The sequence below is a fragment of the Macaca thibetana genome, chromosome 19, assembly GCF_024542745.1.
Source record: "Macaca thibetana thibetana isolate TM-01 chromosome 19, ASM2454274v1, whole genome shotgun sequence".
Taxonomy (NCBI): Eukaryota; Metazoa; Chordata; class Mammalia; order Primates; family Cercopithecidae; genus Macaca; species Macaca thibetana.
Genome location: NC_065596.1, coordinates 27,301,390 through 27,323,445, shown reverse-complemented (window position 1 = coordinate 27,323,445; position 22,056 = coordinate 27,301,390). Strand labels below are relative to the sequence as shown.

The window sequence follows — 22,056 nt, the reverse complement described above, 5'->3', positions numbered from 1 at the left end:
TATGGTGGACTCTCATTGAATGATTAAGTGGGAGAAATGCTCTTTTTCCTTTGGACTAACATTTATTGAGCAACTTCTGTTTGCTGTGGATATGGCAGTTTCCAGGGAGGCCCCAGGGTGAATCTCAGCATCATCTTCCTACCATTGGCTATTTTACATCAAGGAATCTAGCCTTTGATTGGGTTATGTTTGGTCATAAATATGATTTCAGGCGGGATATGACGGCTCATGCCTGTAATCCCAGCACTTTGGGAAGTGGAGGTAGGGGGATCGCTTGAGCCCAGGAGTTCAAGACCAGCTTGGGAAACATGGTAAAACCCCATCTCTACAGAAAATACAAAAATTAGCCAGGCATGGTAGGTCATTCTTGTAGTCCCAACTACTCAGGAGGCTGAGGTGGGAGAATCACTTGAGACTGGGAGGCCTAGGCTGCAGTGAGCCATGATTGTGCCACTGCACGCCAGCCTGGATGACAAGCAAGACTGTTTCAAAAAACAAACAAAAGGCCGGGCGCGGTGGCTTAAGCCTGTAATCCCAGCACTTTGGGAGGCCGAGACGGGCGGATCACGAGGTCAGGAGATCGAGTCCATCCTGGCTAACACGGTGAAACCCCGTCTCTGCTAAAAAATACAAAAAACTAGCCGGGCGCGGTGGCGGGCGCCTGTAGTCCCAACTACTCGGGAGGCTGAGGCAGGAGAATGGCGTGAACCCGGGAGGCGGAGCTTGCAGTGAGCTGAGATCCGGCCACTGCACTCCAGCCTGGGCGGCAGAGCCAGACTCTGTCTCAAAAAAAAAAAAAAAAAGGCCGGGCGCGGTGGCTCACGCCTGTAATCCCAGCACTTTGGGAGGCCGAGGCGGGCGGATCACGAGGTCAGGAGATCGAGACCATCCTGGCTAACACGGTGAAACCCCGTCTCTACTAAAAATACAAAACACTAGCCGGGCGTGGTGGCAGCGCCTGTAGTCCCAGCTACTCGGGAGGCTGAGGCAGGAGAATGGCGTGAACCCAGGAGGCGGAGCTTGCAGTGAGCTGAGATCGCGCCACTGCACTCCAGCTTGGGCGACAGAGCGAGACTCCGTCTCAAAAAAAAAAAAAAAAAAACAAACAAAAAATATGGTTTCCCAAAAACGGGAACAGAATAGGAGACAGTCCCTAAATCCCCTCTCTCACAGTTATCATAATCAGCAGTTTATGTGCATCCTCCCATGTTTCTTTATGTGTTTGCATACATATATGAATCTAAATAACTATATAAATATATATGTATGAATATACATATAGTTATATATGTAATATATGTGTGAAATTGTATATTTACATAAATTGAACTATATGTATGCAGTGTTTATCACTGTGTGAAATCATCTGTGCCTGGAGATTTCTTTATGGGGAGGGTTTAAATTAAGGATTGAATTTCTTTGATAGTTACAGTACTATTTAGGTTTTCTATTTTTTCTTGTGTCAGTTTTGCTAGGCCCTATTCATCTAAGAATTTGTCCATTTTGTCTAAATCTACTTATTTTTTCTTTTATTTTTTGAGATGGGGTCTTGCTGTATTACCCAGGCTGGAGAGCAGTGGTGTGATCGTGACTCACTGCAGCATCAACCCCTCAGGCTCAAACAGTCCTCCCACTTCAGCCTCCTGAGTAGCTGGGACCACAGGTACTTACCACCCTGCCTAGCTATTTTTAAACTTTTTGTAGAGATAGGGTCTCCTTATGTTGCCCAGGCTGGTCTTGAACTTGTAGGCTGAAGTGATCCTCCTGCCTTGGCCTCCCAAAATGTTAGGATTACAGATGTGAGCCACCGTGTCTGGCTTATTTCATCTAAATTTAGGTAACATTATCCTATCACTATATTATTATTGATAGGTGCATATAAGACTATTATGGCTAGGCGAAGTGGCTCATACCTGTAATCCCAGCACCCTGGGAGGCCGAGGCAGGTGAATCACCTGAGGTCAGGAGATCGAGACCAGCCTGGCCAACATGGCAAAACCCTGTCTCTACTAAAAATACAAAAATGAACCGGGTGTGGTGGCATGTGCCTATAGTCCCAGCTACTCGGAAGGCTGAGACAGAAGAATCGCTTGAACCTGGGACGTGTAGGTTGTAGCGACTGCACTCCAGCCTGGGTGACAGAGTGAGACTCCATCTCAAAAGAAAAAAAAAGAATAAAATTACAAACTCCCCTCCTTCACCACCCCACCCAATCCCCTCATATCTCTGCTCAGTTTTTCCCTATAGTCATCACATTTAGCAAACTATAGAATGTATATATTATGGTACCACCACCACCACCCCTGCCCCCAGCTTCCCTCCATTATGGGGATTCTCATAATCTAACCCTATATTTCAGCTCTCCAATTATTTTGCTATTGTGAATCTTGCTACAGTAATATCCTTATATTTGCCTCTTTGTGCATATCTGTGTGTATTTTTGTAGGACCCATTCCTAGAAATAGAGTTGCTTGGTCATTAACAGTATGCCCATGTAAGAACTTTTAATGGAAACTGCCACACTTCCTTCCATTAGCACTGCCCCCAACTGACATTTCTAACAGCAGTTTTTCAGATGTCTGTTTTCTACCCCTTCACCAAACGATAGATGCTATTGATCATTTTCATTTTGCAAATCTTATGGGGAGAAACTGTGTTCTGTTTTAATTAGCACATTTCCTCCCTTTTCCTTGATGTAACACATAGTTTTGTGTGCTTATTGGCTCTTGTATTTCCTCTTATGTGAATTGCCTTTTTACTCTCTTCCTTCCTTCTTTCCTTCCTTCCTTCCTTCCTTCCTTCCTTCCTTCCTTCCTTCCTTCCTTCCTTCTTATTTTTTATTATTATTTTTGAGACAGGGTCCTGATCTGTCACCCAGACTGTAGTGCAGTGGTATAGCTCACTGCAGCCTCAAAATCCTGGGCTTTAGCAATCCTCCCACCTCAACCCCCGCAAGCAGCTGGGACTACAGGTGTGCACCACAACGCCTGACTAATTTTCCCATTTTTTGTAGAGATGAACTCTCACTATGTTGCCCAGGCTAGCCTTGAATTCTTGGCTTCAAGCAATCCTTGCACCTTGGCCACCCGAAGTATTAGAATTTCAGGCATGAACCACTGTGCTCGTCCTGTTTTGTTATTGGGTATGTAAAGTTATGCTCAGTTCTTAGGTGGGTAAATGGAGGCTTAGAGAGGGGCCATTACTTGCCCTGGTCACATAGCAAGGGGAATCCAGGGCTAGGACCCAGCCCCCACCTGATTCCACAGTCAGAAGGATGGGTGTTTGTTGCTGCTTTGACCTTTGAGTCTAGATGGGTAGATCTACCTCCCTTTGAGCTCGGAAAGGGCAGGGACCAGGCCTGCTGTGTTCACCTGTATCTTCAGCACCCAGCCAGGCACTGGGGTTAGAGCAGGGGACAAAACAGAAAGCAAACCCCTGCCCTACGGATCTTCTATGGTGGGGGTAGGGTAAGGGATAAACCTACGTTTTACTTAGAATAATAATGAATAAAAGTTATTTTTAAAAGTTTTCCAGGAAAAGCTATTGCTTGGCAGGCCCTTGGGAACCATTACTCCAACTTCATTCCATAAAACGGGCAATGGAAGTCAGAAAGGAGAAGAGACTTGTCTAGGGCTACACAGGTCACTTAGTGGCCAAAATGGTTCAAGTAAATATGGATGGGCTTTTAAGATTTTAGTGCTTACAAAAAAATAACAGCTAACACTTATTTGAGCACTTATGGCATGCTGGACTCTATTCCCACCACTTTACACACATTGACTCATTTAATCTTTTCCACCTGTATTAGTCTGTTTTCATGCTGCTGATAAAGGCATAACCTGAGACTGGGTAATTTATAAAGAAGAAGAGGCTTCATAGACTCACAGTTCCATGTGGCTGGCGGAGGGGGGCGGGCTCACAATCGTGGTGGAAGGTGAAAGGCACGTCTCACGAGGTCAGGAATTCGAGACTAGCCTGGCCAACGTGGTGAAACCCCATCTCCACTAATAATTTAAAAATTAGCTGGGGGTGGTGGTGGGCACCTGTAATCCCAGCTACTTGGGAGGCTGAGGCAGGAGAATCACTTGAACCTGGGAGGCAGATGTTGTAGTGAACCGAGATCGTGCCACTGGACTGCAGCCTGGGTGACAAGAGCAAAATTCCATCTCAAAAACAAACAAACAAAAATGTATCTGAAGCTCATAGGTGGCAAAGCCAGGATTCACATTCAGGCAGACTATTTTCAGAGTTCATGGCCTTAGTGCCCTACATGGTCTGTTTGCTGGACCCATGATCTTAAAAAGGATACACCAGGAATGAGTCACAGGGAGGGAAGCTGGGGGCGGGGGTGGTGGTGGTGGTACCATGATATATACATTGTATAGTTTGCTAAAGGTGATGACTATAGGGAAAAACTGAGCAGAGATATGAGGGGATTGGGTGGCGTGGTGAAGCAGGGGAGTTTGTAATTTTATTTATTATTTTTTGAGATACGGTCTCACTTTGTCACCCAGGCTGGAGTGCAGTGGCATAACCATGGCTCACTACAACCTTGACCTCCTGGGTTACAGGGATCCTTCTGCTTCAGCCTCCCGAGTATCTTGGACTACAGGCACACACCACCATGCATGACTAATTTTTAATTTTTTTGTAGAGACAGGGTCTCGCCATGTTGCCCAGGCTGGTCTCCAACTCCTAGTCTCAAGCAATCCTCCTGCCTAAGCCTCCCAAAGTGTTGGGATTACAGGCATGAGCCAGTGTGCCCAGCCAAGGGAGCGTGTAATTTTAAGTAGAGTGATCAAGAATGGTCTAATTGAGAAGTTAGTGGCTTATGCCTATAATCCCAGCACTTTGGGAGGCCAAGGCAGGTAAATCACCTGAGGTCAGGAGTTTGAGACTACCCTGGCCAACATGGGGAAACTCCATCTCTACTAAAAATACAAAAGTTAGCCAGGCGTGGTGGCATGTGCCTGTTGTCCCAGCTACTTGGGAGGCTGAGGCAGGATAATTGCTTGTACCCAGGAGGCGGAGGTTGCAGTGAGCCGAGATCGCGCCATTGCACTCCAGCCTGGGTGACAGAGCGAGACTCTGTATTAAAAAAAAAAAAAAAAAAAAAAAAAAAAAAGATCTAATTGAGAAGATAACATTTGAACAGAGACCTGTTGACAAAACAGCAAGGAGGCCAGCTGGAGTGGGGAGGTGAAAAGGAGGGGAGGTAGGGACTGTCACATCGTGGGGGCTTCATGGGCCATGGTGGGAATTTTGGTTTTTACTTCCTGGCACCCATGGGAGAATTCTGAGCATAAAAAAGACTTAGTTTTTAAAGTTTTTTTTTTTTGGGGGGGGCGGGGGAGGGTTAATAGCTGTATTGAAATATATTCACCTACCATAAAATTTACCCATGTAAAGTATACAGTTCAATGGTTTTTAATATATTGAATATAAAAGACATTCAGTATTTTAGTGGCCAGGCTTGGTGGCTCATGCCTGGAATCCCAGCACTTTGGGAGGCTGAGGTGGGCAGATCATTTGAGGTCAGGGGTTCAAGACCAGCCTGGCCAACGTGGTGAAGCCCCATGTCTACTAAAAATACAAAAAAAATTAGCTGGGCGTGGTGGTGCACACCTGTAGTCTCAGCTACTCAGGAGGCTGAGGTGGGAGATTCGCTTGAACTCGGGAGGCGGAGGTTGCAGTGAGCCAAGATCGCGCTACTACACTTCAGCCTGGGCGACAGAGCAATACTCAGTCTCAAAAAAAGAAAAAAAAGGTATTTTAGTATATTCACAGAGTTGTGCAAATATCACCACAATGAATTCTAAAACATTTCCATCACCACCTAAAGAAACCGTGCCCCACAGCTGCCATCCTCCAACCTTCCCAGCCCCTGGCATCCAGTAATCTACTTTTGCCTTCTATAGATTTGCTAGTTCTGGACATATCATATAAATGGAATCATACAATATGTGACCTTTAGTGACTGGCTTCTTTCACTTAGCCCAAGTTGGAGAGTAGTGGTGCAATCACAGCTCCCTGCAGCCTCTACCTCCTGGGTTCAGGTGATCCTCCCACCTCAGCCTCCTGGGAAGCTGAGACTGCAGGTACATGCCACCACGCCTGGCTACTTTTTTGATATTTTTTGTAGAGAGAGGGTTTTGCCATGTTATCCAGGCTAGTCTTGAACTTCTGGGCTCAAGCAACTTGCCCGCCTCAGCCTCCCAAAGTGCTGGGGTGACAGGCGTGAGCCACCGTGCCCAGCCAGCATACTATTTCCAACTTTCATCCATGTTGTAGCAGGTATTAGTACTTCATTTCCTTTTATTGACAAATGATTGATAGTCCATTGTCTGGATAGACCACATTCCATTTGTCCATGCATCAGTTGATGAACGTGTGTTGTTTCCACTTTGGGCTATTACGAAAATTGCTTCTGTGAACATTTTTATATATGATTTTGTATGTTTTTATTGCTCTTGGGTAAACACCTAGGAGTGGAATTGCTGGGTCATATGTTAACTCTATGTTTAACCTTTTGAGGAACTGCCAAGTTTTTGTTTTGTTTTGTTTTTTTGAGACAGAGTCTTGCTCTGTCACCCAGGCTGGAATGCAGTGGTGCAATCTTGGCTCGCTGCAACCTTCACCTGCCAGGTTCAAGCGATTCTTCTGCCTCAGCCTCCTAAGTAGCTGGGATCACAGGCGTGTACCACCATGCTCGGCTAATTTTTGCATTTTTAGTAGAGACAGGGTTTCACCATGTTGCCCAGGCTGCTCTTGAACTACTGACCTCAAGTGATCTGCCCACCTCGGCCTCCCAAAGTGCTGGGATTACAGGCATGAGCCTTGGCACCTGGCCTGCCAGGTCGTTTCCTAAAGGGACTTCACCATTTTACATCCCCACCAGCATATGAGGGTTCAGATTGCTCCACATACCCACTTGCTATTATATGGGGACAGTTTGAAACAGGGTCCTTTTGGCTGCTCTGTGGGAAACAGGCTGAGGGGGACAGGGAGAAGATAGGAGGTCAGTGCAGAGGTCACTGTAATAGTCCAAGCAGGAGGGAACGGTGTCTGGACCCAAGTGGGGACAGCGGAGGAAGTGAGAGGGATTGGATTCTGGAGTTGCTTTGAAGATAGAGCTAACAGGATGTCTTGATGGCTGCCTCATGGAGTGTGAGAGAAGGATGGGAGTCAAGGATGACCCCAGCCCGGGTGCGGTGGCTCACAGTTCAAGACCAGCCTGAGCAACATAGTGAGACCCTGCCTCTAAAAGAAATAAAAAGTTAGGCAGGGCACAGTGGCTCACGCCTGTAATCCCAGCACTTTGGGAGGCCAAGGCGGGTAGATCACTTGAGGCCAAAGTTTGAGACCAGCCTGGCCATCATGGTGAAATCCCGTCTCTACTAAAAATACAAAAAAGTAGCTGGGTTGGTGGCACATGCCTGTAATCCCAGCTACTCAGGAGGCTGAGGCATGAGAATTGCTTGAGCTTGGGAGGCGGAGGTTGCAGTGAGACAAGATTGCACCACTGTACACCAGCATGGATGACAGAGTGAGACTCTGTCTGAAAAAAAAAAAAAAAAGCCGTTTGTGGTTGTGCACGCCTGTAGCCCCAGTTACTGGGGAGGCTGAGGCAGGAGGATCACTTGAGCCCAGGAGTTCAGGCTGCAGTGAACTATGATTGCACCACTGCACTCCAGCCTGGGCAACAGGCAAGACCCTGTTTCAAAACAACAACAAAAATTCAAAGATTTATCATCACTTGAGATGGGTAAGCTTGAAGTAAGAGCGAATGTGGTCGATGGAATCAGCTCAGTATTGGATGCGTTGAGTTTGAGAGACCTTCTAAACGCCCAGGCGGTTGGGTATTGGATTCTGGAATTCACTCTTGCCATTTGTTGATGATTTCTTGAATAAATAACCTCAGAACGGAATCCAAATCCAGGGCCTCAGTTTCATCCTCCTCCAAAAAATGGGGACCGTAATGCCTTCAAGCGCTAAGTTGTCATGAGGCTGGGGCACAGGGCAGGGACTGAGGTCATCTGCTGCGGTCTGCAGCTCGGGAGAGGAACGGAGGCTGCGCTCGCGGCAGGCAGTGTCTGTCTGTCCGTCTCCCCCACCCCCCAGCTTCTGGCCGCGGTGGAGGAGCAGGAGGGAAGACTGGATCGTCACCCTGTCTTCCCCCCGCTCTGAGCTGGGTTTCCTCCTCGGGGGCTACCCAGGCCAGACTGCTGATGGAAACCAGCTGCGAGAGGCGCAGAGGCCCGGCACACGCCCAGGCCCCTCCTCGGCGCCGGCGGACCCCGATGGCGGGGCGGGGAGCGCCTTGGCTCCCCTCCCCTCTTCCGCAGCCGGGCCTGGGGCCCTGGCACGTCCGGCGCGCCTGATGCTTTCCAGATGTGGGCTTGATTTCTCTCCTCTATCTGGCTCCGTTGAGCCCGCAAGGGGAGGGGGGAGGGGAGCTAGGGTCCGAGACCCAAATCTCTACCAGGGACTCGGGTCGGGGTCCCCTTCCCGCCCGTCTCCCTTCCCTGTCCAGGCGGTGAAAACCGAGTTAGGGTGGGCTGACCACAGTAAAGACGCTCCTCCCCACCTCCACCTCTTCCTAGGGCTCCCGCCTTGTCCAGGTCCAGAAGGAACCCCAAGCCCCATCCATCGGGACACGCCCCCAGGTACACCGAGGGACACGCCCCTTAGAAACCCCGCCCCGGACCCCTCCCCTTCGGTCGCGCCTCTGCAGGCCCCGCCTCCGTCTTCGGGTCCCCACTGGAAGGCGCCCTCTGCGCATCTCTTTGTCTCTCTGGCCGCCTCTGCCTCCATCTCTGTGTGTCTGTGTCTTCGTCCCTGTCTCTGACTCTGCGTTTCGGCTTGGGTGTCTCTCTCCTACCCCCGTCTCTCTGTGTCCTGTCTGTCTCTGCCTCTCGTGTCTCTCTCTCTGCAGCGCCCTCCCCGTCTCTGCCTCTCTGAGTCCCTAGCTCGCTCACTCTCTTAATCTGTGTCCCTATAGCCCCCTGCGTCTCTCTGACTCTCCCTGCATCTCCCTCCCCTGTCTGTGAATTTCTCAGCGTCCATTTCCTGTCCTCTCCCTCCGGTCCCTGGCTCCCTGCCGTGCTTCCTCTGGTCCCGAGTCTCCCTCATCTTCCGCCGGGCCCTCCTCCCTGTGGCCACCTCCTGTAGTCTCGCGGGGCAGGGTGGGCGCCTGGGCGTGCTGCGCGCGCCCTCATGTGGCCGGCAGGGGCTGCGTGTGAGCGCCGAAAGGGGAGTGCTGGGGAGCGGGGGACGCTGGTGTTCGCGGTGACACTGGGAAATGGCGTGTGACACCTGGAGGCTGTGTGAGTGTGGACTGCCGGGAGACGGCGCGTGACATCTGGAGAGTGTGTGAGTGTGCACTGCCGTGATGGTGTGTGACTCCAGGAGATCTGCGAGTGTGTACTGCTGTGAGATGGTGTGCGACGCCAGGACACTGTGTGAGTGTGGACTGCCGGGAGATGGTGTGCAATGGCAGGAAACTGTGTGAGTGTGGACTGCCGGGAGATGGCGTTCGACATCTGGAGAGTGTGCGAGTGTGTACTGCCGTGATGGTGTGTGACTCCAGGAGATCTGTGTGTACTGCTGTGAGATGGTGTGTGACGCCAGGACACTGTGTGAGTGTGGACTGCTGGGAGATGGTGTGTGATGCCAGAACTAGGACACCATGAGTGTGTACTGCCGTGGTGTATTGGTGAGATGGTGTGTGGTGCTGGGAGTCTGTGTGTGACTGATTGATGTGAGATTATGTGCGACAAGGAGAGACTGAGTGGGACTGCGTATGTCAGAGATGACATGTCGCTGACAGTGACACTGTAAAATTACTGGTGATGCTGAGAGATTGTGGGTGACTGTGTGTGCTGATGAAAGGTTGTGTGTGATCGGGTGTGGGAGAGACACTCTTTGGGGCTCTGTATGGGACATTGAGAGACCATATGTGGGAGTGAGAGATTGTGTGTGACGGTGCGTGTGAGGGGGCAGTGTGTGTGGCTGTGTGCAACATGGTGAGCATATGGTGCTGTGTGTGTCACACAAGCAGATTCTGTGTGAGAGGGAGTGAGGCTGATGACTGGCATACACTGAGAGGTGGTGGACAGGTGTCATGGGAGGCACACAGAAGGCGTCTCATGAGATGGGACAGACGGAATGAGCGTCAGTCTTTGTCGGCCACACTGTGTGTGGCTTGTGAAAAAGTGCATGATCCGGGCACATTGCTGCAATCCCAGCACTTTGGGGGGCTGAGGCAGGAGGATCCCTTGAGGCCAGGACTTTGAGACCAGCCTGGGCAACATAGGGAGACCCCTCCCCACGCCGTCTCTACCGAAAAAAAAATAAAAGAAATTCGCCAGGTGTGGTTATGCACCTTTGTGGTCCCAGCTACTCGGAGGCTGAGGTGAGAGGATCGCTTGAGCCTGGGAGGTGGAGGCTGCAGTGAGCTAAGATCATGCCACTGCACTCCATCCAGCCTGGGTGACAGAGAGAGACCCTGTCTCAAAAAGCAAAACAAAACTGTGTGACTATGTGTGACACTGAGCTCGTGAGAGATGGCAGCGTTGTGACAGTGCATGCGAGTGTGCGGCTGTGCAGGGCACTCAGAAGCGAGAGTGTGAGGGAGGCCTTGTGTGTAGAAGGCAAGAGATGATGGAGAGGCGGGAGTGAGTGTGTGAAACGCTGCGAGATTGTGTGGGACTCTGTGAGACACTGAGCCATCGTGGGTAGCTAGGTATGACACCAGGAGATGGGGCGCGTGTGTGTGACAGGGACAGACTGTGTATGGAGGGAATGTGTCAGATGCGTGTGACACCAGGAGACTGTGTGAGAATGTGTGTGGCCTTCCATGGGTGTCACTGGACAGGCAACTGGGTGTTACTATGAAATACTATAAAACAGTGTGTACTTGACAGGTTGCATGGGTAACTGCATGCCATTATGAGACACAGAAAGTGTGAGACTGGGACAGGGTGTGAAACTGAGAGAGAAGTTTAAATGGCATGCAAGGCCAGGCGCGGTGGCTCACACCTGTAATCCCAGCACTTTGGGAGGCCAAGGCGGGTGGATGACCTGAGGTCAGGAGTTCGAGACCAGCCTGGCCAACATTGTGAGACCCTGTCTCTACAAAAAATGCAAAAATTAGCCGGGAGTGGTGGCAGGCACCTGTAATCCCAGCTACTCAGGAGGCTGAGGCAGGAAAATGGCTTGAACCCAGGACGCGGAGGTTGCAGTGAGCCGAGATCACATCACTGCACTCCAGCCTGGGCAACAGTGAGACTCAGTCTCAAAAAAAAAAAAAAAAAAAAAAAAAGGCATGCAAATGTGTGTGACATTTGGAGACATTATATGTGACACTGTGGCAAACTGCTGGTACGTTTGGGGCTCTGAGATAATTTATCCGATGTGTAGCCCTTGGGGCTGCCATTGGTGGTGGCTGTGTGTGGCATTTGGGGCGACCGTGTGAGGTTGTGTTGAGCAAGGTCATTTGTGAGGTTGTGTGGTGCTACCATGTGACAGGGCAAGACAGTTTGTGTCTGTGTGAGGGACAGTGAGCATGAGGCTGGGGGGTGACACTGAGGTGGCGAGTGTGGCTGAGTGAGAGGCTCTGTGGGACACACTGGAGAGGTTTGTGTGACTGTGGATTAAATGCACCGAGGCCGGGGACCCACCTAGACAGACTGTCTTTTCTAGTGAAGGTGAGAGAGGCACAGAGTCCCACAAGAGGACAGCAGCGGCAGAGACACAGGGAGAGGGACAAAGATAGGACTGACAGACAAGAGAGAGGGCCCAGAGAGGCAGCCCCAAGGCGGTGGGGCGGCGGGGAAGGTGGCTCCCGGAGGAGGCGGGTCCGTAGGGCCTGCACCCCAGGGGAGGGGGCGGGGCGGGCCGGAGGGACCCAGACGCTGCCTCCCAGCCTCTGTCACCGCCGCCAGCCCGGCCCAGAGCAGCAACAGGTAGGAAGCTCCGGTCCCGGCCCCACAGCTGGTCCCTTTGCCTGCTCCGTGGCCACCGTCTCTTCGCCTGAGAATGATTGAATGAATGAGTGAATGAGTGAGTGAATGAATTCTTCTACGTCTTCATCAGCCTGTCTCTCGCTTTGTTCCTCTCTCCCACTTTCTGGTTCCATCTCTCCCCAACCCCTCCATCTCCCTCTCTTTCCTTCCCTTCTTGCCTCTGTCCCTCTATCTCCTCGTCTCTGTCCCTTTATCCCCTTGGTGTCTCTCTGCTCTTTCCTCCATCCCCCCTTCCTCCATTTCCCCTTCTCTCTCCTTTCTCCCTCCCTCCATCACCCCATCCTCTCCCACCCCATCCGTCCATCTCCTCCATTCTCTCCCATCCCACACCGCCTCCCTCCATCTCTCCATCCTCTTCCACCCCATCCGTCCATCTCCTCCATTCTCTCCCATCCTACACCACCTCCCTCCATCTCTCCATCCTCTTCCACCCCATCCGTCCATCTCCTCCATTCTCTCCCATCCTACACCACCTCCCTCCATCTCTCCATCCTCTTCCACCCCACACCTCCTCCCTCCATCACCCCATTCTCTCCCACCCCATCCGTCCATCTCCTCCATCCTCTTCCACCCCACACCCTCTCCCTTCATGTCCCCATTCTCTCCCACCCCACACCCCCTTCCTCCACCTCCCCTGCTCTGTCCCCTCGGTCCCTTTGTCCCCTCGGTGCCAGTTGCCTTGTATCACCCTGTTCCTTGCTCCCCCCTTCATTTGTCCCTCTATTTTCTCCTCCATCACTTCATTCCTTCCCCAGTCTCTCCCTCTCTCTATTCCTCCCCGTTTCTTCATTTCTCCAGTGCCTCAGTCTCTCCCTCCATTACTTTGTCTCTGTCTCTGCGCGCCCCGTTGTCCTTCTGTCCATCCGATAGGCCTCTCCTCGGTTGGGCTCCCCCAACCCTCTCCCCTGGCTGCTAATGAGCAGAGGAGCCTTTGAGGTGGCCAGGGCTGGAGTGGGGGGGCTCCCTGAGGGGGGCGGAGGGGGCAGCTGCTGCCAAGGCCCTAATGAGTCCCCCTCTGTGCCCCTCCCGCCGCGATCTTAATTCCCAGTTCTCCCTGGAGCCACTGCTAATTGGCCTGAGGAGGGGCCCCCCTCCTGGCTCTTGCTCTGCCCCCGGGGGGTGAGGACACCTGGATTCTGATCCAGCACCTGTGGCCCTGTCCTTCTGTTTCAGCCTCCCATCTGTGCGCCCCTCCTTCCCTCCCTCGCCCCTCCCCGTTCTCTCCCACCTGCCTTAGGTACCTCCATCCGTGCACCCCTGCATCGCTCCTCTTGTTCCTGTCCCCCTCATCTGTCCCTCCCTCCACCAGCCCCTGGCCACCCCATTCGCGCGCCCTTCCACCCTCGCACCTGTTACCGGGTCCGTCTCCTCACCCCCGCCTCGGGACCCAAACGTATCCTAACCTACTCCCACAGCCTCAACTCCTGCGCGTCTTTTAACCCCTTCCCCGCCGCAACCATGTCCAACAACATGGCCAAGATTGCCGAGGCCCGCAAGACGGTGGAACAGCTGAAGCTGGAGGTGAACATCGACCGCATGAAGGTGCTGGGTCAGGGTAGGGAGCAGGGCGGGGATTCTGGGCCTGCGGTCTGTCCCGGGCTGTGTCGGCCGGGAGCCATAGTGCAAGGATGCACCTGGGAAGAGGGCTGGGCAAGGGGCGGGGCAGGGCAGGAGGAGGGGCCAGGACGAGGGGCGGGGCAGGACAGGAGGAGGGGCCAAGACGAGGAGGGGGCAGGACAGGGGAGGGGCCAGGACGAGGGTCGGGGTAGGACAGGGGGAGGGGCCTGTATGAGACGGGGCAGAGTGGGAGGAGGGGACCGGGCAAGAGGCGGGGCCTAAGTGGGCGGCTCTGAGGAGCCGAGCAGGGCGGTGACATCTCCACCCGGGTGCTCGCAGGTGTCCCAGGCAGCAGCGGAACTCCTGGCTTTCTGCGAAACGCATGCCAAAGATGACCCGCTGGTGACGCCAGTACCCGCCGCGGAGAACCCCTTCCGCGACAAGCGCCTCTTTTGTGTTCTGCTCTGAACCCTCCAGACAGCTTACCCTCCCCTGCCAAAGTATGGATCCAATAAACTTGGTAACTGTGATAGTGCCTGTGCTTTCAGGGAAACTGAGATACGCACAGAGCTTGAGGCCACCGTGGGGGAAGCTGTGTCCGTTCTCATTCCTTCTGAGTGTGTGTGTTGGGGGTAGGGGTGGACGTGGAGTGAGTATGACTCCACCAAAGCCTCAGAGGAGATGAGTATTCAGTGCTGTCTCCTCCACGATCGATCCTGAACTTAATGGTCCCGACGGCCCCAGAAGGCAGCTGACTTGTATGATACCCATGAGGAAACTGAGCCAAAGGAAGTCCTTTATTCAGAGTCGCAAAGCTAGGAGGTAACAGAGCGCTGACGGGGGTACTCCAGTACTCCCTGAACCCCTCCACTAGCCTCTCTCCTCCCCACTGGGTTGGGCATTCTTAGGGTCCCCAGTCCCCATCCCACACTTCTCACCCCCAACGACTTCTTTTTTCACACCTGGTTTCCCTGTACCGCAGGCCCGCTTCTGTCCTAAAGTCCTGCACTTTTTCTCTGCTCACTCGTTCATTCATTCATTCATTCACTCATTAACTCTTCCAAACACTCCCTGATACCTACTTTCTGACCAGCGTTGGGCAATGCTAGGGACATGGCTGTGACCAAGACAGCCCTGGCTCTGCCCTGCCCTCTTGGGGCTCAGAGTCCAGTGGGAGAGAAAGACCTGTCCCCAGATGGTAAAAACCCAGAGTGGGCAGTGCTGAGTCGGGGAGTGCAGAGGGAACTCCTGACTCAGCTTGGAGGTAAGTGTGCTTCCTGGAGGAGGTGACATCTCAGCTGGAACATGGTGGTAATAAAACTTGGGGACTCAGAGAAGAGAGAAACATGGCTAGAGGGAGGGAGAGGAAATAAAATAATGAGTACATTCCTTCATCCTTCCTTTATTTTGTCATTGTTCTGGAGATACAGGGGTGACTGTGACGGCCCTGGTTCTTGCCCTCTGTTTTCCAATTCACATACTACTGGCCTGCAGGACATAGGTAGCTTGCAGATATATATATATGTAGAGAGAGAGGAGATAAAGAGAAAGACAGAGAGAGAGATTCTCACTCTGTCACCCAGGCTGGAGTACAGTGGCACAATCTCGGTTCACTGCAACCTCCGCCTCCCAGGTTCAAGCAATTCTCCTGCCTCAGCCTCCCAAGTAGCTGGGATTACAGGCATGCACCACCACGCCCAGCTAATTTTTGTATTTTTAGTAGAGGCGGGGTTTCACCATGTTGGCCAGGCTGGTCTTGAACTCCTGACCTCAAGTGATCCGCTCGCCTCAGCCTCCCAAAGTGCTGGGATTACAAACATGAGACACCTGCCCGGCCACAGTTAAATTTTTATGGCTTTACATGATGTTTAAAGATGTTCTTGACTTGGCTGCCAAATTGAAAAACACAGATATTTGACATCAAAGTCCATATTTCTCTGGAATTGCAGTCTTCTCTGAAATTGTAAGGTCTGGTGACTCACAGGCTGTAAGACAGGGCCTGGGTTTTCCAGCTCACCAAAATCCCCACCATGCCCTATTGTCTCCTGGTCAAGGAAGCTGGGGACCAGTCGCCATTTAACCTGAAGCCTGTGTCGGGGGCTTCTTACAGAGGAATGAGAAATAAAATGGCCGGGCGCAGTGGCTCACGCCTGTAATCCCAGCACTTTGAGAGGCCGAGGTGGGCAAATCACTTGAGGTCAGGAGTTCAAGACTAGCCTGGCCAACATGGTGAAACCCCATCTCTACTAAGAAGACAAAAGTTAGCTGGGAATGGTGGCATGAACCTGTAATCCCAGCTACTCGGGTGGCTGAGGCAAGAGAATTGCTTGAACCTGGGAGGTGGAGGTTGCAGTGAGCCAAGATCACACCACTGCACTCCAGCCTGGGCAACAGAGCAAGACTCCATTTCAAAAAGAAAAAAAGAAAAGAAAAGAAAAATAAAAAGTTCTGTGTCTCCATTGAAAATGGGGAGGGCTGGGCGCGGTGGCTCATGCCTGTAATCCCAGCACTTTGGGAGGCCGAGGTGGGCAGATCACGAGGTCAGGAGATCGAGACCAACCTGGCTAACACAGTGAAACACTGACTCTACTAAAAATACAAAAAAAATTAGCCAGATGTGGTGGTGGGCACCTGTAGTCGCAGCTACTCAGGAGGCTGAGGCAGGAGAATGGCATGAATCTGGGAGGCGGAGCTTGCAGTGAGCCGAGATCACGCCACTGCACTCCAGCCTGGGCGACACAGCAAGACTCCGTCTCAAAAAAAAAAAAGAAAATGGGGAGAATGCAGGCCAGGGAAGCTGTGGGTTTGGCCAATTATTTTATCTGGTTGGTCCAAGGGCCTGAGGATCACTCCCTCTCCTCTCCTTCATCTCCTCTTATCTTGTCTAATACTCAGGCTCCCCAGCTCGTGGCTGGTGGAGGCTGGACCCTGGGTCTGGCTGGAGGTGGCTTGCTGGGCCTCCCCTCCACAGGGGGAATGTGCACAAGTCTGCTCCATTATTCACACTGGATTAGGGTCCCCCGGGTGCCTAGTCTGAGTCTCCTGTAGGATCCAGGCAGGAGCGTCTGTAATTACATCTCCCTCCTGCTTCCCACCGCCGAGCCTGCTTGGCTCGGGCCTGGTTGCATCATGTCTGTGGGAGCCCCGGGGGAGACGGGGGACAGGGAGTGAGCCAGAGATGAGCTAGGGTGTGGAGGAGGAGCGGGGAGAGAAGCTGGGCAGGAAGGAGCTAGAAGGATTCCAGAATTCACAGATCCTGCATCCTCATAGCTCAGAACCTGAAATGCAAAGGAATCTAGGATCCCAGGACCTCCGAGGGCTGGAATTCCAGCATCTTTCAATCCTATGGGGCCAAGATCCTGGGGTCCTGCGCCCTAGGATTCCAGAGCTCGGCATATCAGGAGAAGTGTAAGGAGTTCCTGAGCCTAGGCTCTCGGGAGCTAGATCCTTCGAGCGCTGGAATGTCGGAGCTGCGTAGTGCAAACCCTTCCTCCTTCCCATCCCTGGTCTTGGGGGACAGAAACTATGGAGATGTAAGCGGTTGAATGGGACCTGGGTTGGGGGAAGGGAGGGCCGGCGGGAGTGGGACACAGAGGGGACCAGCAGGAGGTGTCTTTCTGGAGGAAGAGGAGGATGGGGAACTGGGGCTGGGGGAAGGAGAAGCCAGGAGTCACAATCCAGAAGGGACAGGGCAGGTCCCCGTGTGCCCATCCTCCATGAGAACAGATCCGAATAATCTTATTAGATTTACCGCCTCGTAGCAGCACCAGCTTCTGGTCACCAGCTGCTGCTTCCTGCCACCCCCAGAGGTGAAGTCAGCTCTGGGGCCAGGCCCAGACTGGGGTCAGAGACAGGCCAGGAGGTAGAGGTGGCTGCAGGGCGAGGTGCTTGTTCCTCCAGACCCCAAGGGCTCTCAGCTGCCCTATTCCAGGCTGTCTTCCCTCTGCACCCCCATCGCAAACTGCACCTCAACCCAGGCGCTCAGAGCAGCGCATGGCCTGGCTGAAGGGGTAGGGCAGGGGACGGAAAGCTCAGAGCCAGCAGGAGCTGCAGTCTTGGCCATCACTTCCTAGGGGAACGGTTCAACAGTCCCATCTTGCTCAATGCTCACAGTAGCCCTCAAGGGGACTCTGTTTATCCCCATTTTACAGACAAAGAAAACAGGCCTGGGGCCCAGCGCAGTGGCTTATGCCTGTAATCCCAGAACTCTGGAAGGCCAAGGCAGGCGGATCATTTGAGGTCAGGAGTTCAAGACCAGCCTGGCCAACATGGTGAAACCCTGTCTCTACTAAAAATACAAAAATTAGCTGGGCATGGTGGCGCGCACCTGTAATCCCCGCTACTCGGGACAGTGAGGCACGAGAATCGCTTGAACCCAGGAGGCAGAGGTTGCAGTGAGCCGAGATTGCACCAGTGCACTCCAGCCTGAGGACAGAGCAAGACTCCATCTCAAAAAGAAAGAAAGAAAAATAGGCATGGAGAGGTAACCAGCTGGGGTTTGAGACTGGAATGGGAGGATCGGATGGATGACCACTCTGGACAGGTTCAGGGGGTGACAAGGAGACCTTGAAGACTGGGAAATGAGGGGATCCCCAGGTGAGGGGCATGGCCCATTCAGAGGCAGGAGACTGGGTTATGCCCCCTGGAGCAAGGTGAGATGCAGCCACAAGAAGGTAGGCTAGGGCCTGTTTGCGGTGGAGGGCGGTGAGTGGTTAGAGAAAGGAGGCCTCTGGCTCTGGATGCTGGAATGAGTCAAGGCGAGACAGGTCTGGGACACGTAGCAGTTTCTCAAAGCAGTGAGAGGGCACAGCAGGCCGACGGCAGGCCTGGCAGGCACGAGCAGCTGGTGGTGCGTGTGTGCAGAACATGAGATAAGGCCTGCCTCCTCCCAGGGCCAGTGCCAGGAAGACGGAAACCAGGGAGTCCGGAGAGGGTCAGGCCCAGGGCAAGCCAGGATCTTAGGTCTGCGGCACTTCCAGATGCAGGCCTGGGCCGGGTGTGGTGGGTCAAGCTTGTAATCCCAGCACTTTGTGAGGCTGAGGTGGGGGGGGGGGGGGATCACTTAAAGTCATGAGTTCAAGACCAGCCTGGTCAACATGGTGAAACTCTGCCTCTACTAAAAATACAAAAATTAGTCAGGCATGGTGGTGGGCACCTGAAGTCCCAGCTACTCAGGAGGCTGAGGCAGGAGCACCGCTTAAGCCTGGGAGGTGGAGGTTGCAGCAAGCTGAGATCTTGCCACTGCACTCCAGCCTGGGTGACAGAGTGAAACCCTGTCTCAAAAAAATTAGGTCACACATAGTGGCTCATGCCTCTAATGCGAGAACTTTGGGAGGCTGAGGTGGGCAGATCACCTGAGATCAGGAGTTCGAGACCAGCCTGGCCAACATGGTGAAATCCCATCTCCACTAAAATACAAAAATTAGCTGGGCGTGGTGGCGAGTACCTGCAATCCCAGCTACCTGGGAGGCTGAGGCAGAAGAATCACTTGAACCCGGGAGGTGGAGGTTGTGGTGAGCTGAGATCGCACCACTGCACTCTAGCCTGGGCAACAGAGTGAGACTCCGTCTCAAAAACAAAACAAAACTACAACATAGCTGTGTGCCCATGTGGACGCACAGAGTCCCACAAGCTCACAATACACACATACACACAATACTCACACACACAAACACAATCACAGTGCTGAGAAAAATGCTCACTTAGGTCACGTGGGCCACGCTAACTATGCAGAGTCACAATCCAGTTACACACCCACAGTCCCCAGCACATTAGCCTCGATCTCTCTCCCCTCCCGGGTGCTGTGTGTCACTTGGTCCGTCCCTAATCTCGGTGGTCTCTGAGCTGTCCTTCCCCTTTTTCCCTGCTGCCTCGGGGTCCTCCCCAGGGAGGCCTGGTTCTTTTCCTCGCCATGGGTGGAGAGAGGGCGAGAGGAGGGCTGCTGACTCTTTCCGTAGCTCCGCCCACCCTGGAAGCCGCCCCTGGCACAACGCACTGTGGGTGATTCCTCACCCCAAGGCACCTGGCCGGGGAGCAGAACCCCCTTGTGGACACTGCTGTGGGCTTGGCCCGGCTAGCTGGGGCCATGACCAAGCAGGAGGCTGGGTTTCAGGGGAAGGTGACTGAGGCATGTCTGGCGCCAGTACGGACTCTGGGGAACTCAGTCCCCTCATTAGGAGGGAGGCACAGTCACTGCCACCCCTACCTGCTCCTGATGCAGGAACACAGAACCGATGCTGGGGTTGCCAGGGCTCCTGGCTCCTAGTGGCATCAGCGGGGAAACTGAGGCCTGAGGCCAGGCATGGTGGCCTATAATCCCAGCACTTCGGCAAGTCGAGGTGGGGAGATCACTTGAGTCCTGGAGTTTGAGACCAGCCTGGGTGACATAGTGAAACCCTGTCTTTACAAAAATACAAAAATTAGCTGGGCATGGCAGTGGGTGCCTGTAGTCCCAGCTACTCAGGAGGCTGAGGTGGGAGGATTGCTTGAACCCCGGAGGTGGAGGTTGCAGTGAACTGAGATTGCAGCACTACACTCCAGCCTGGGTGACAGAGCAAGACCCCATCTCAAAAACAAACAGCCAGGCATGGTGGTTCACGCCTGTAATCCCAGCACTATGGGAGGCCAAGGCAGGCCGATCACCTGAGGTCAGGAGTTCAAGACCAGCCTGGCCAACATGGTGAAACCCCGCCTCTACTAAAAATATAAAAATTGAGCGCAGGGGCACGTGCCTGTAATCCCAGTTACTTGGGAGGCTGAGGCAGGAGAATCACTTGAACCCGGGAGGCGGAGGTTGCAGTGAGCTGAGATCAGCCACTGTACTCCAGCCTAGGTGACAGAGCGAGACTCCATCTCAAATCAAAAACAAGCAAAGAGAAAAACAACAACAAAAAAGAAACTGAGGCCTGGAAGGGACCGGGGGTTTGACCGCAGTCCCACTGGGCATGGGAGCAGAGGGGACTTCCTGAGTGTTAACCGTCCTTGTAACAGGAAGCGAGAGAGAGGGAAGCTCAGGGAACCAGAGGCCACCCGGTTGAAACAAGACGCACGCCTGCCAGGCATCATCCTTCATTAATACGATATAACTTCCTGAGTTCTCTCTGGTCTGCCTGGGGACCAGACAGCCTGAGGCGGGACCACGTGGCAGGACCTGGAGCCCACATGCACAGGCACCCCTAGAGCAGGGCTGTGGGGTCCCTTAGGGAGCCACAGTAGGGCTGGTACTTGGGCGTTCATCCTGCTGGAAGCTGCGGGTGCCAGCTGGGCATGGGTGATAGGGAGATGGGGGAAGGGGCAAAGGGGTTGTGGTCACACGCCAGGGTACAGAGAAGGCAAGACTGCAGCTGCCCACAGTCCAGTCCTTGGGTTGGACACATCCCTCCTGGCCTTGGACATGAGACATCTGCACAGGCTCTCTCCTTGTTACAGAAACCAATCTGGGATGTGCTGCAGGCTGAGGGCAGCCACCAGGCCGGTGAGGCCCGTGTTACCTCACGCACAGAGGAGGCGGCTGAAGTCTACCAGCTCCCTCTCCTCGCCTGGGTCCATCACGCAGCAAGGAAAAAGGTGGTCAGACGGAAACAGGAAGTCAAGTCAAATGGATTTGAGACTGCCCCCCGATAAACAGCGGGGCTCAGAGAGGGTCTCCGAGGTTTTATCTGGCCCTTTGGGGCTGGGAGGCTGCCTGGGAAGCCACGGACTCCGTGGGAAGGGAGACTGGTGAACGCTGTGTGGGCAGTGGGAGCACGTGGGTCTGTCGCACTGGCCCGAGGCTGCAGCGGCGGTGGCTTGGCTGTGTTTGGGGAGGGTGGGGGACGCATGGCAGCAATGCTGGAGTTGTGGACAGCTTCCTGTGATCAAAATATGATTCCTGAAGGTCAAGGTCACCAGGGGCCTAGGGGTGCTGTGCGAGAAGTCAGAGGGTGGCCCAGTGCTACCCTTCCATGATGGGCCGTGGAAGTCGCCCAGGCCTGTTCCTGACAACTGGACACCAAATACGCCCCTTCATGCTTCCTTCTCGGGTCTCTGCAGGGTGAGCTGGGTGCCCAGGGACAGGCTCGAGGGACTGGCATGTCTTTCTCTGGCCAAGCCTCCTTCCTCAGTTTTCTGGAAGGAGTGAGTTTTGTCCAGGGACTAGAACTCTCAGTGGTGTCTGGAAAACACTACATCAGAGAGGAATTTCCTGGTCATTTCTCAATCCCCGGGCAATGTCCTAAGCCCCAGGGCCTGAAGCCCAGAATAGATCCCAGAGGCCACCCTGAGACAGCCCAGGCCAAGGCCACCCCATTGAAGCCCGGTCAAGTGTGTGCCCTTCAGGTCCCTCCTAGCGGTCGCCTACTACCCCAAGAGGCTCCAAGCCTAAGTGATGGTGACTCAGGAATTTCCCACCCAGACCAGAGAGGGAGACACTGGGGGAGGGAGGAGTCCTGTGTGTGGGGAGGTGGCAGGTGGCTCAGTGATGGGAACCAAGAGA

The 22,056-nt window shown here is 53.5% G+C and overlaps 1 protein-coding gene across 3 annotated transcripts; it reads left to right on the top strand.

Annotated features, from left to right (window-relative positions):
• Positions 1-8,744: 8,744 nt before the first annotated feature.
• On the top strand, positions 8,745-14,174 carry GNG8 (G protein subunit gamma 8). Of its 3 annotated transcripts, none has more exons than XM_050772365.1 (4): positions 8,745-9,372; positions 11,709-11,966; positions 13,442-13,568; positions 13,923-14,104. In XM_050772365.1, the coding sequence occupies exons 3-4, from the start codon at positions 13,485-13,487 to the stop codon at positions 14,049-14,051; spliced, it is 213 nt and encodes a 70-aa protein (XP_050628322.1). In that variant the 5' UTR covers positions 8,745-9,372; positions 11,709-11,966; positions 13,442-13,484; the 3' UTR covers positions 14,052-14,104. The 3 variants fall into 3 exon arrangements, with proteins under 3 accessions (XP_050628322.1, XP_050628320.1, XP_050628321.1); XM_050772363.1 differs by having other exon boundaries at positions 9,163-9,326; positions 11,704-11,966; positions 13,923-14,174; XM_050772364.1 differs by having other exon boundaries at positions 9,163-9,372; positions 11,704-11,966.
• Positions 14,175-22,056: the final 7,882 nt, after the last annotated feature.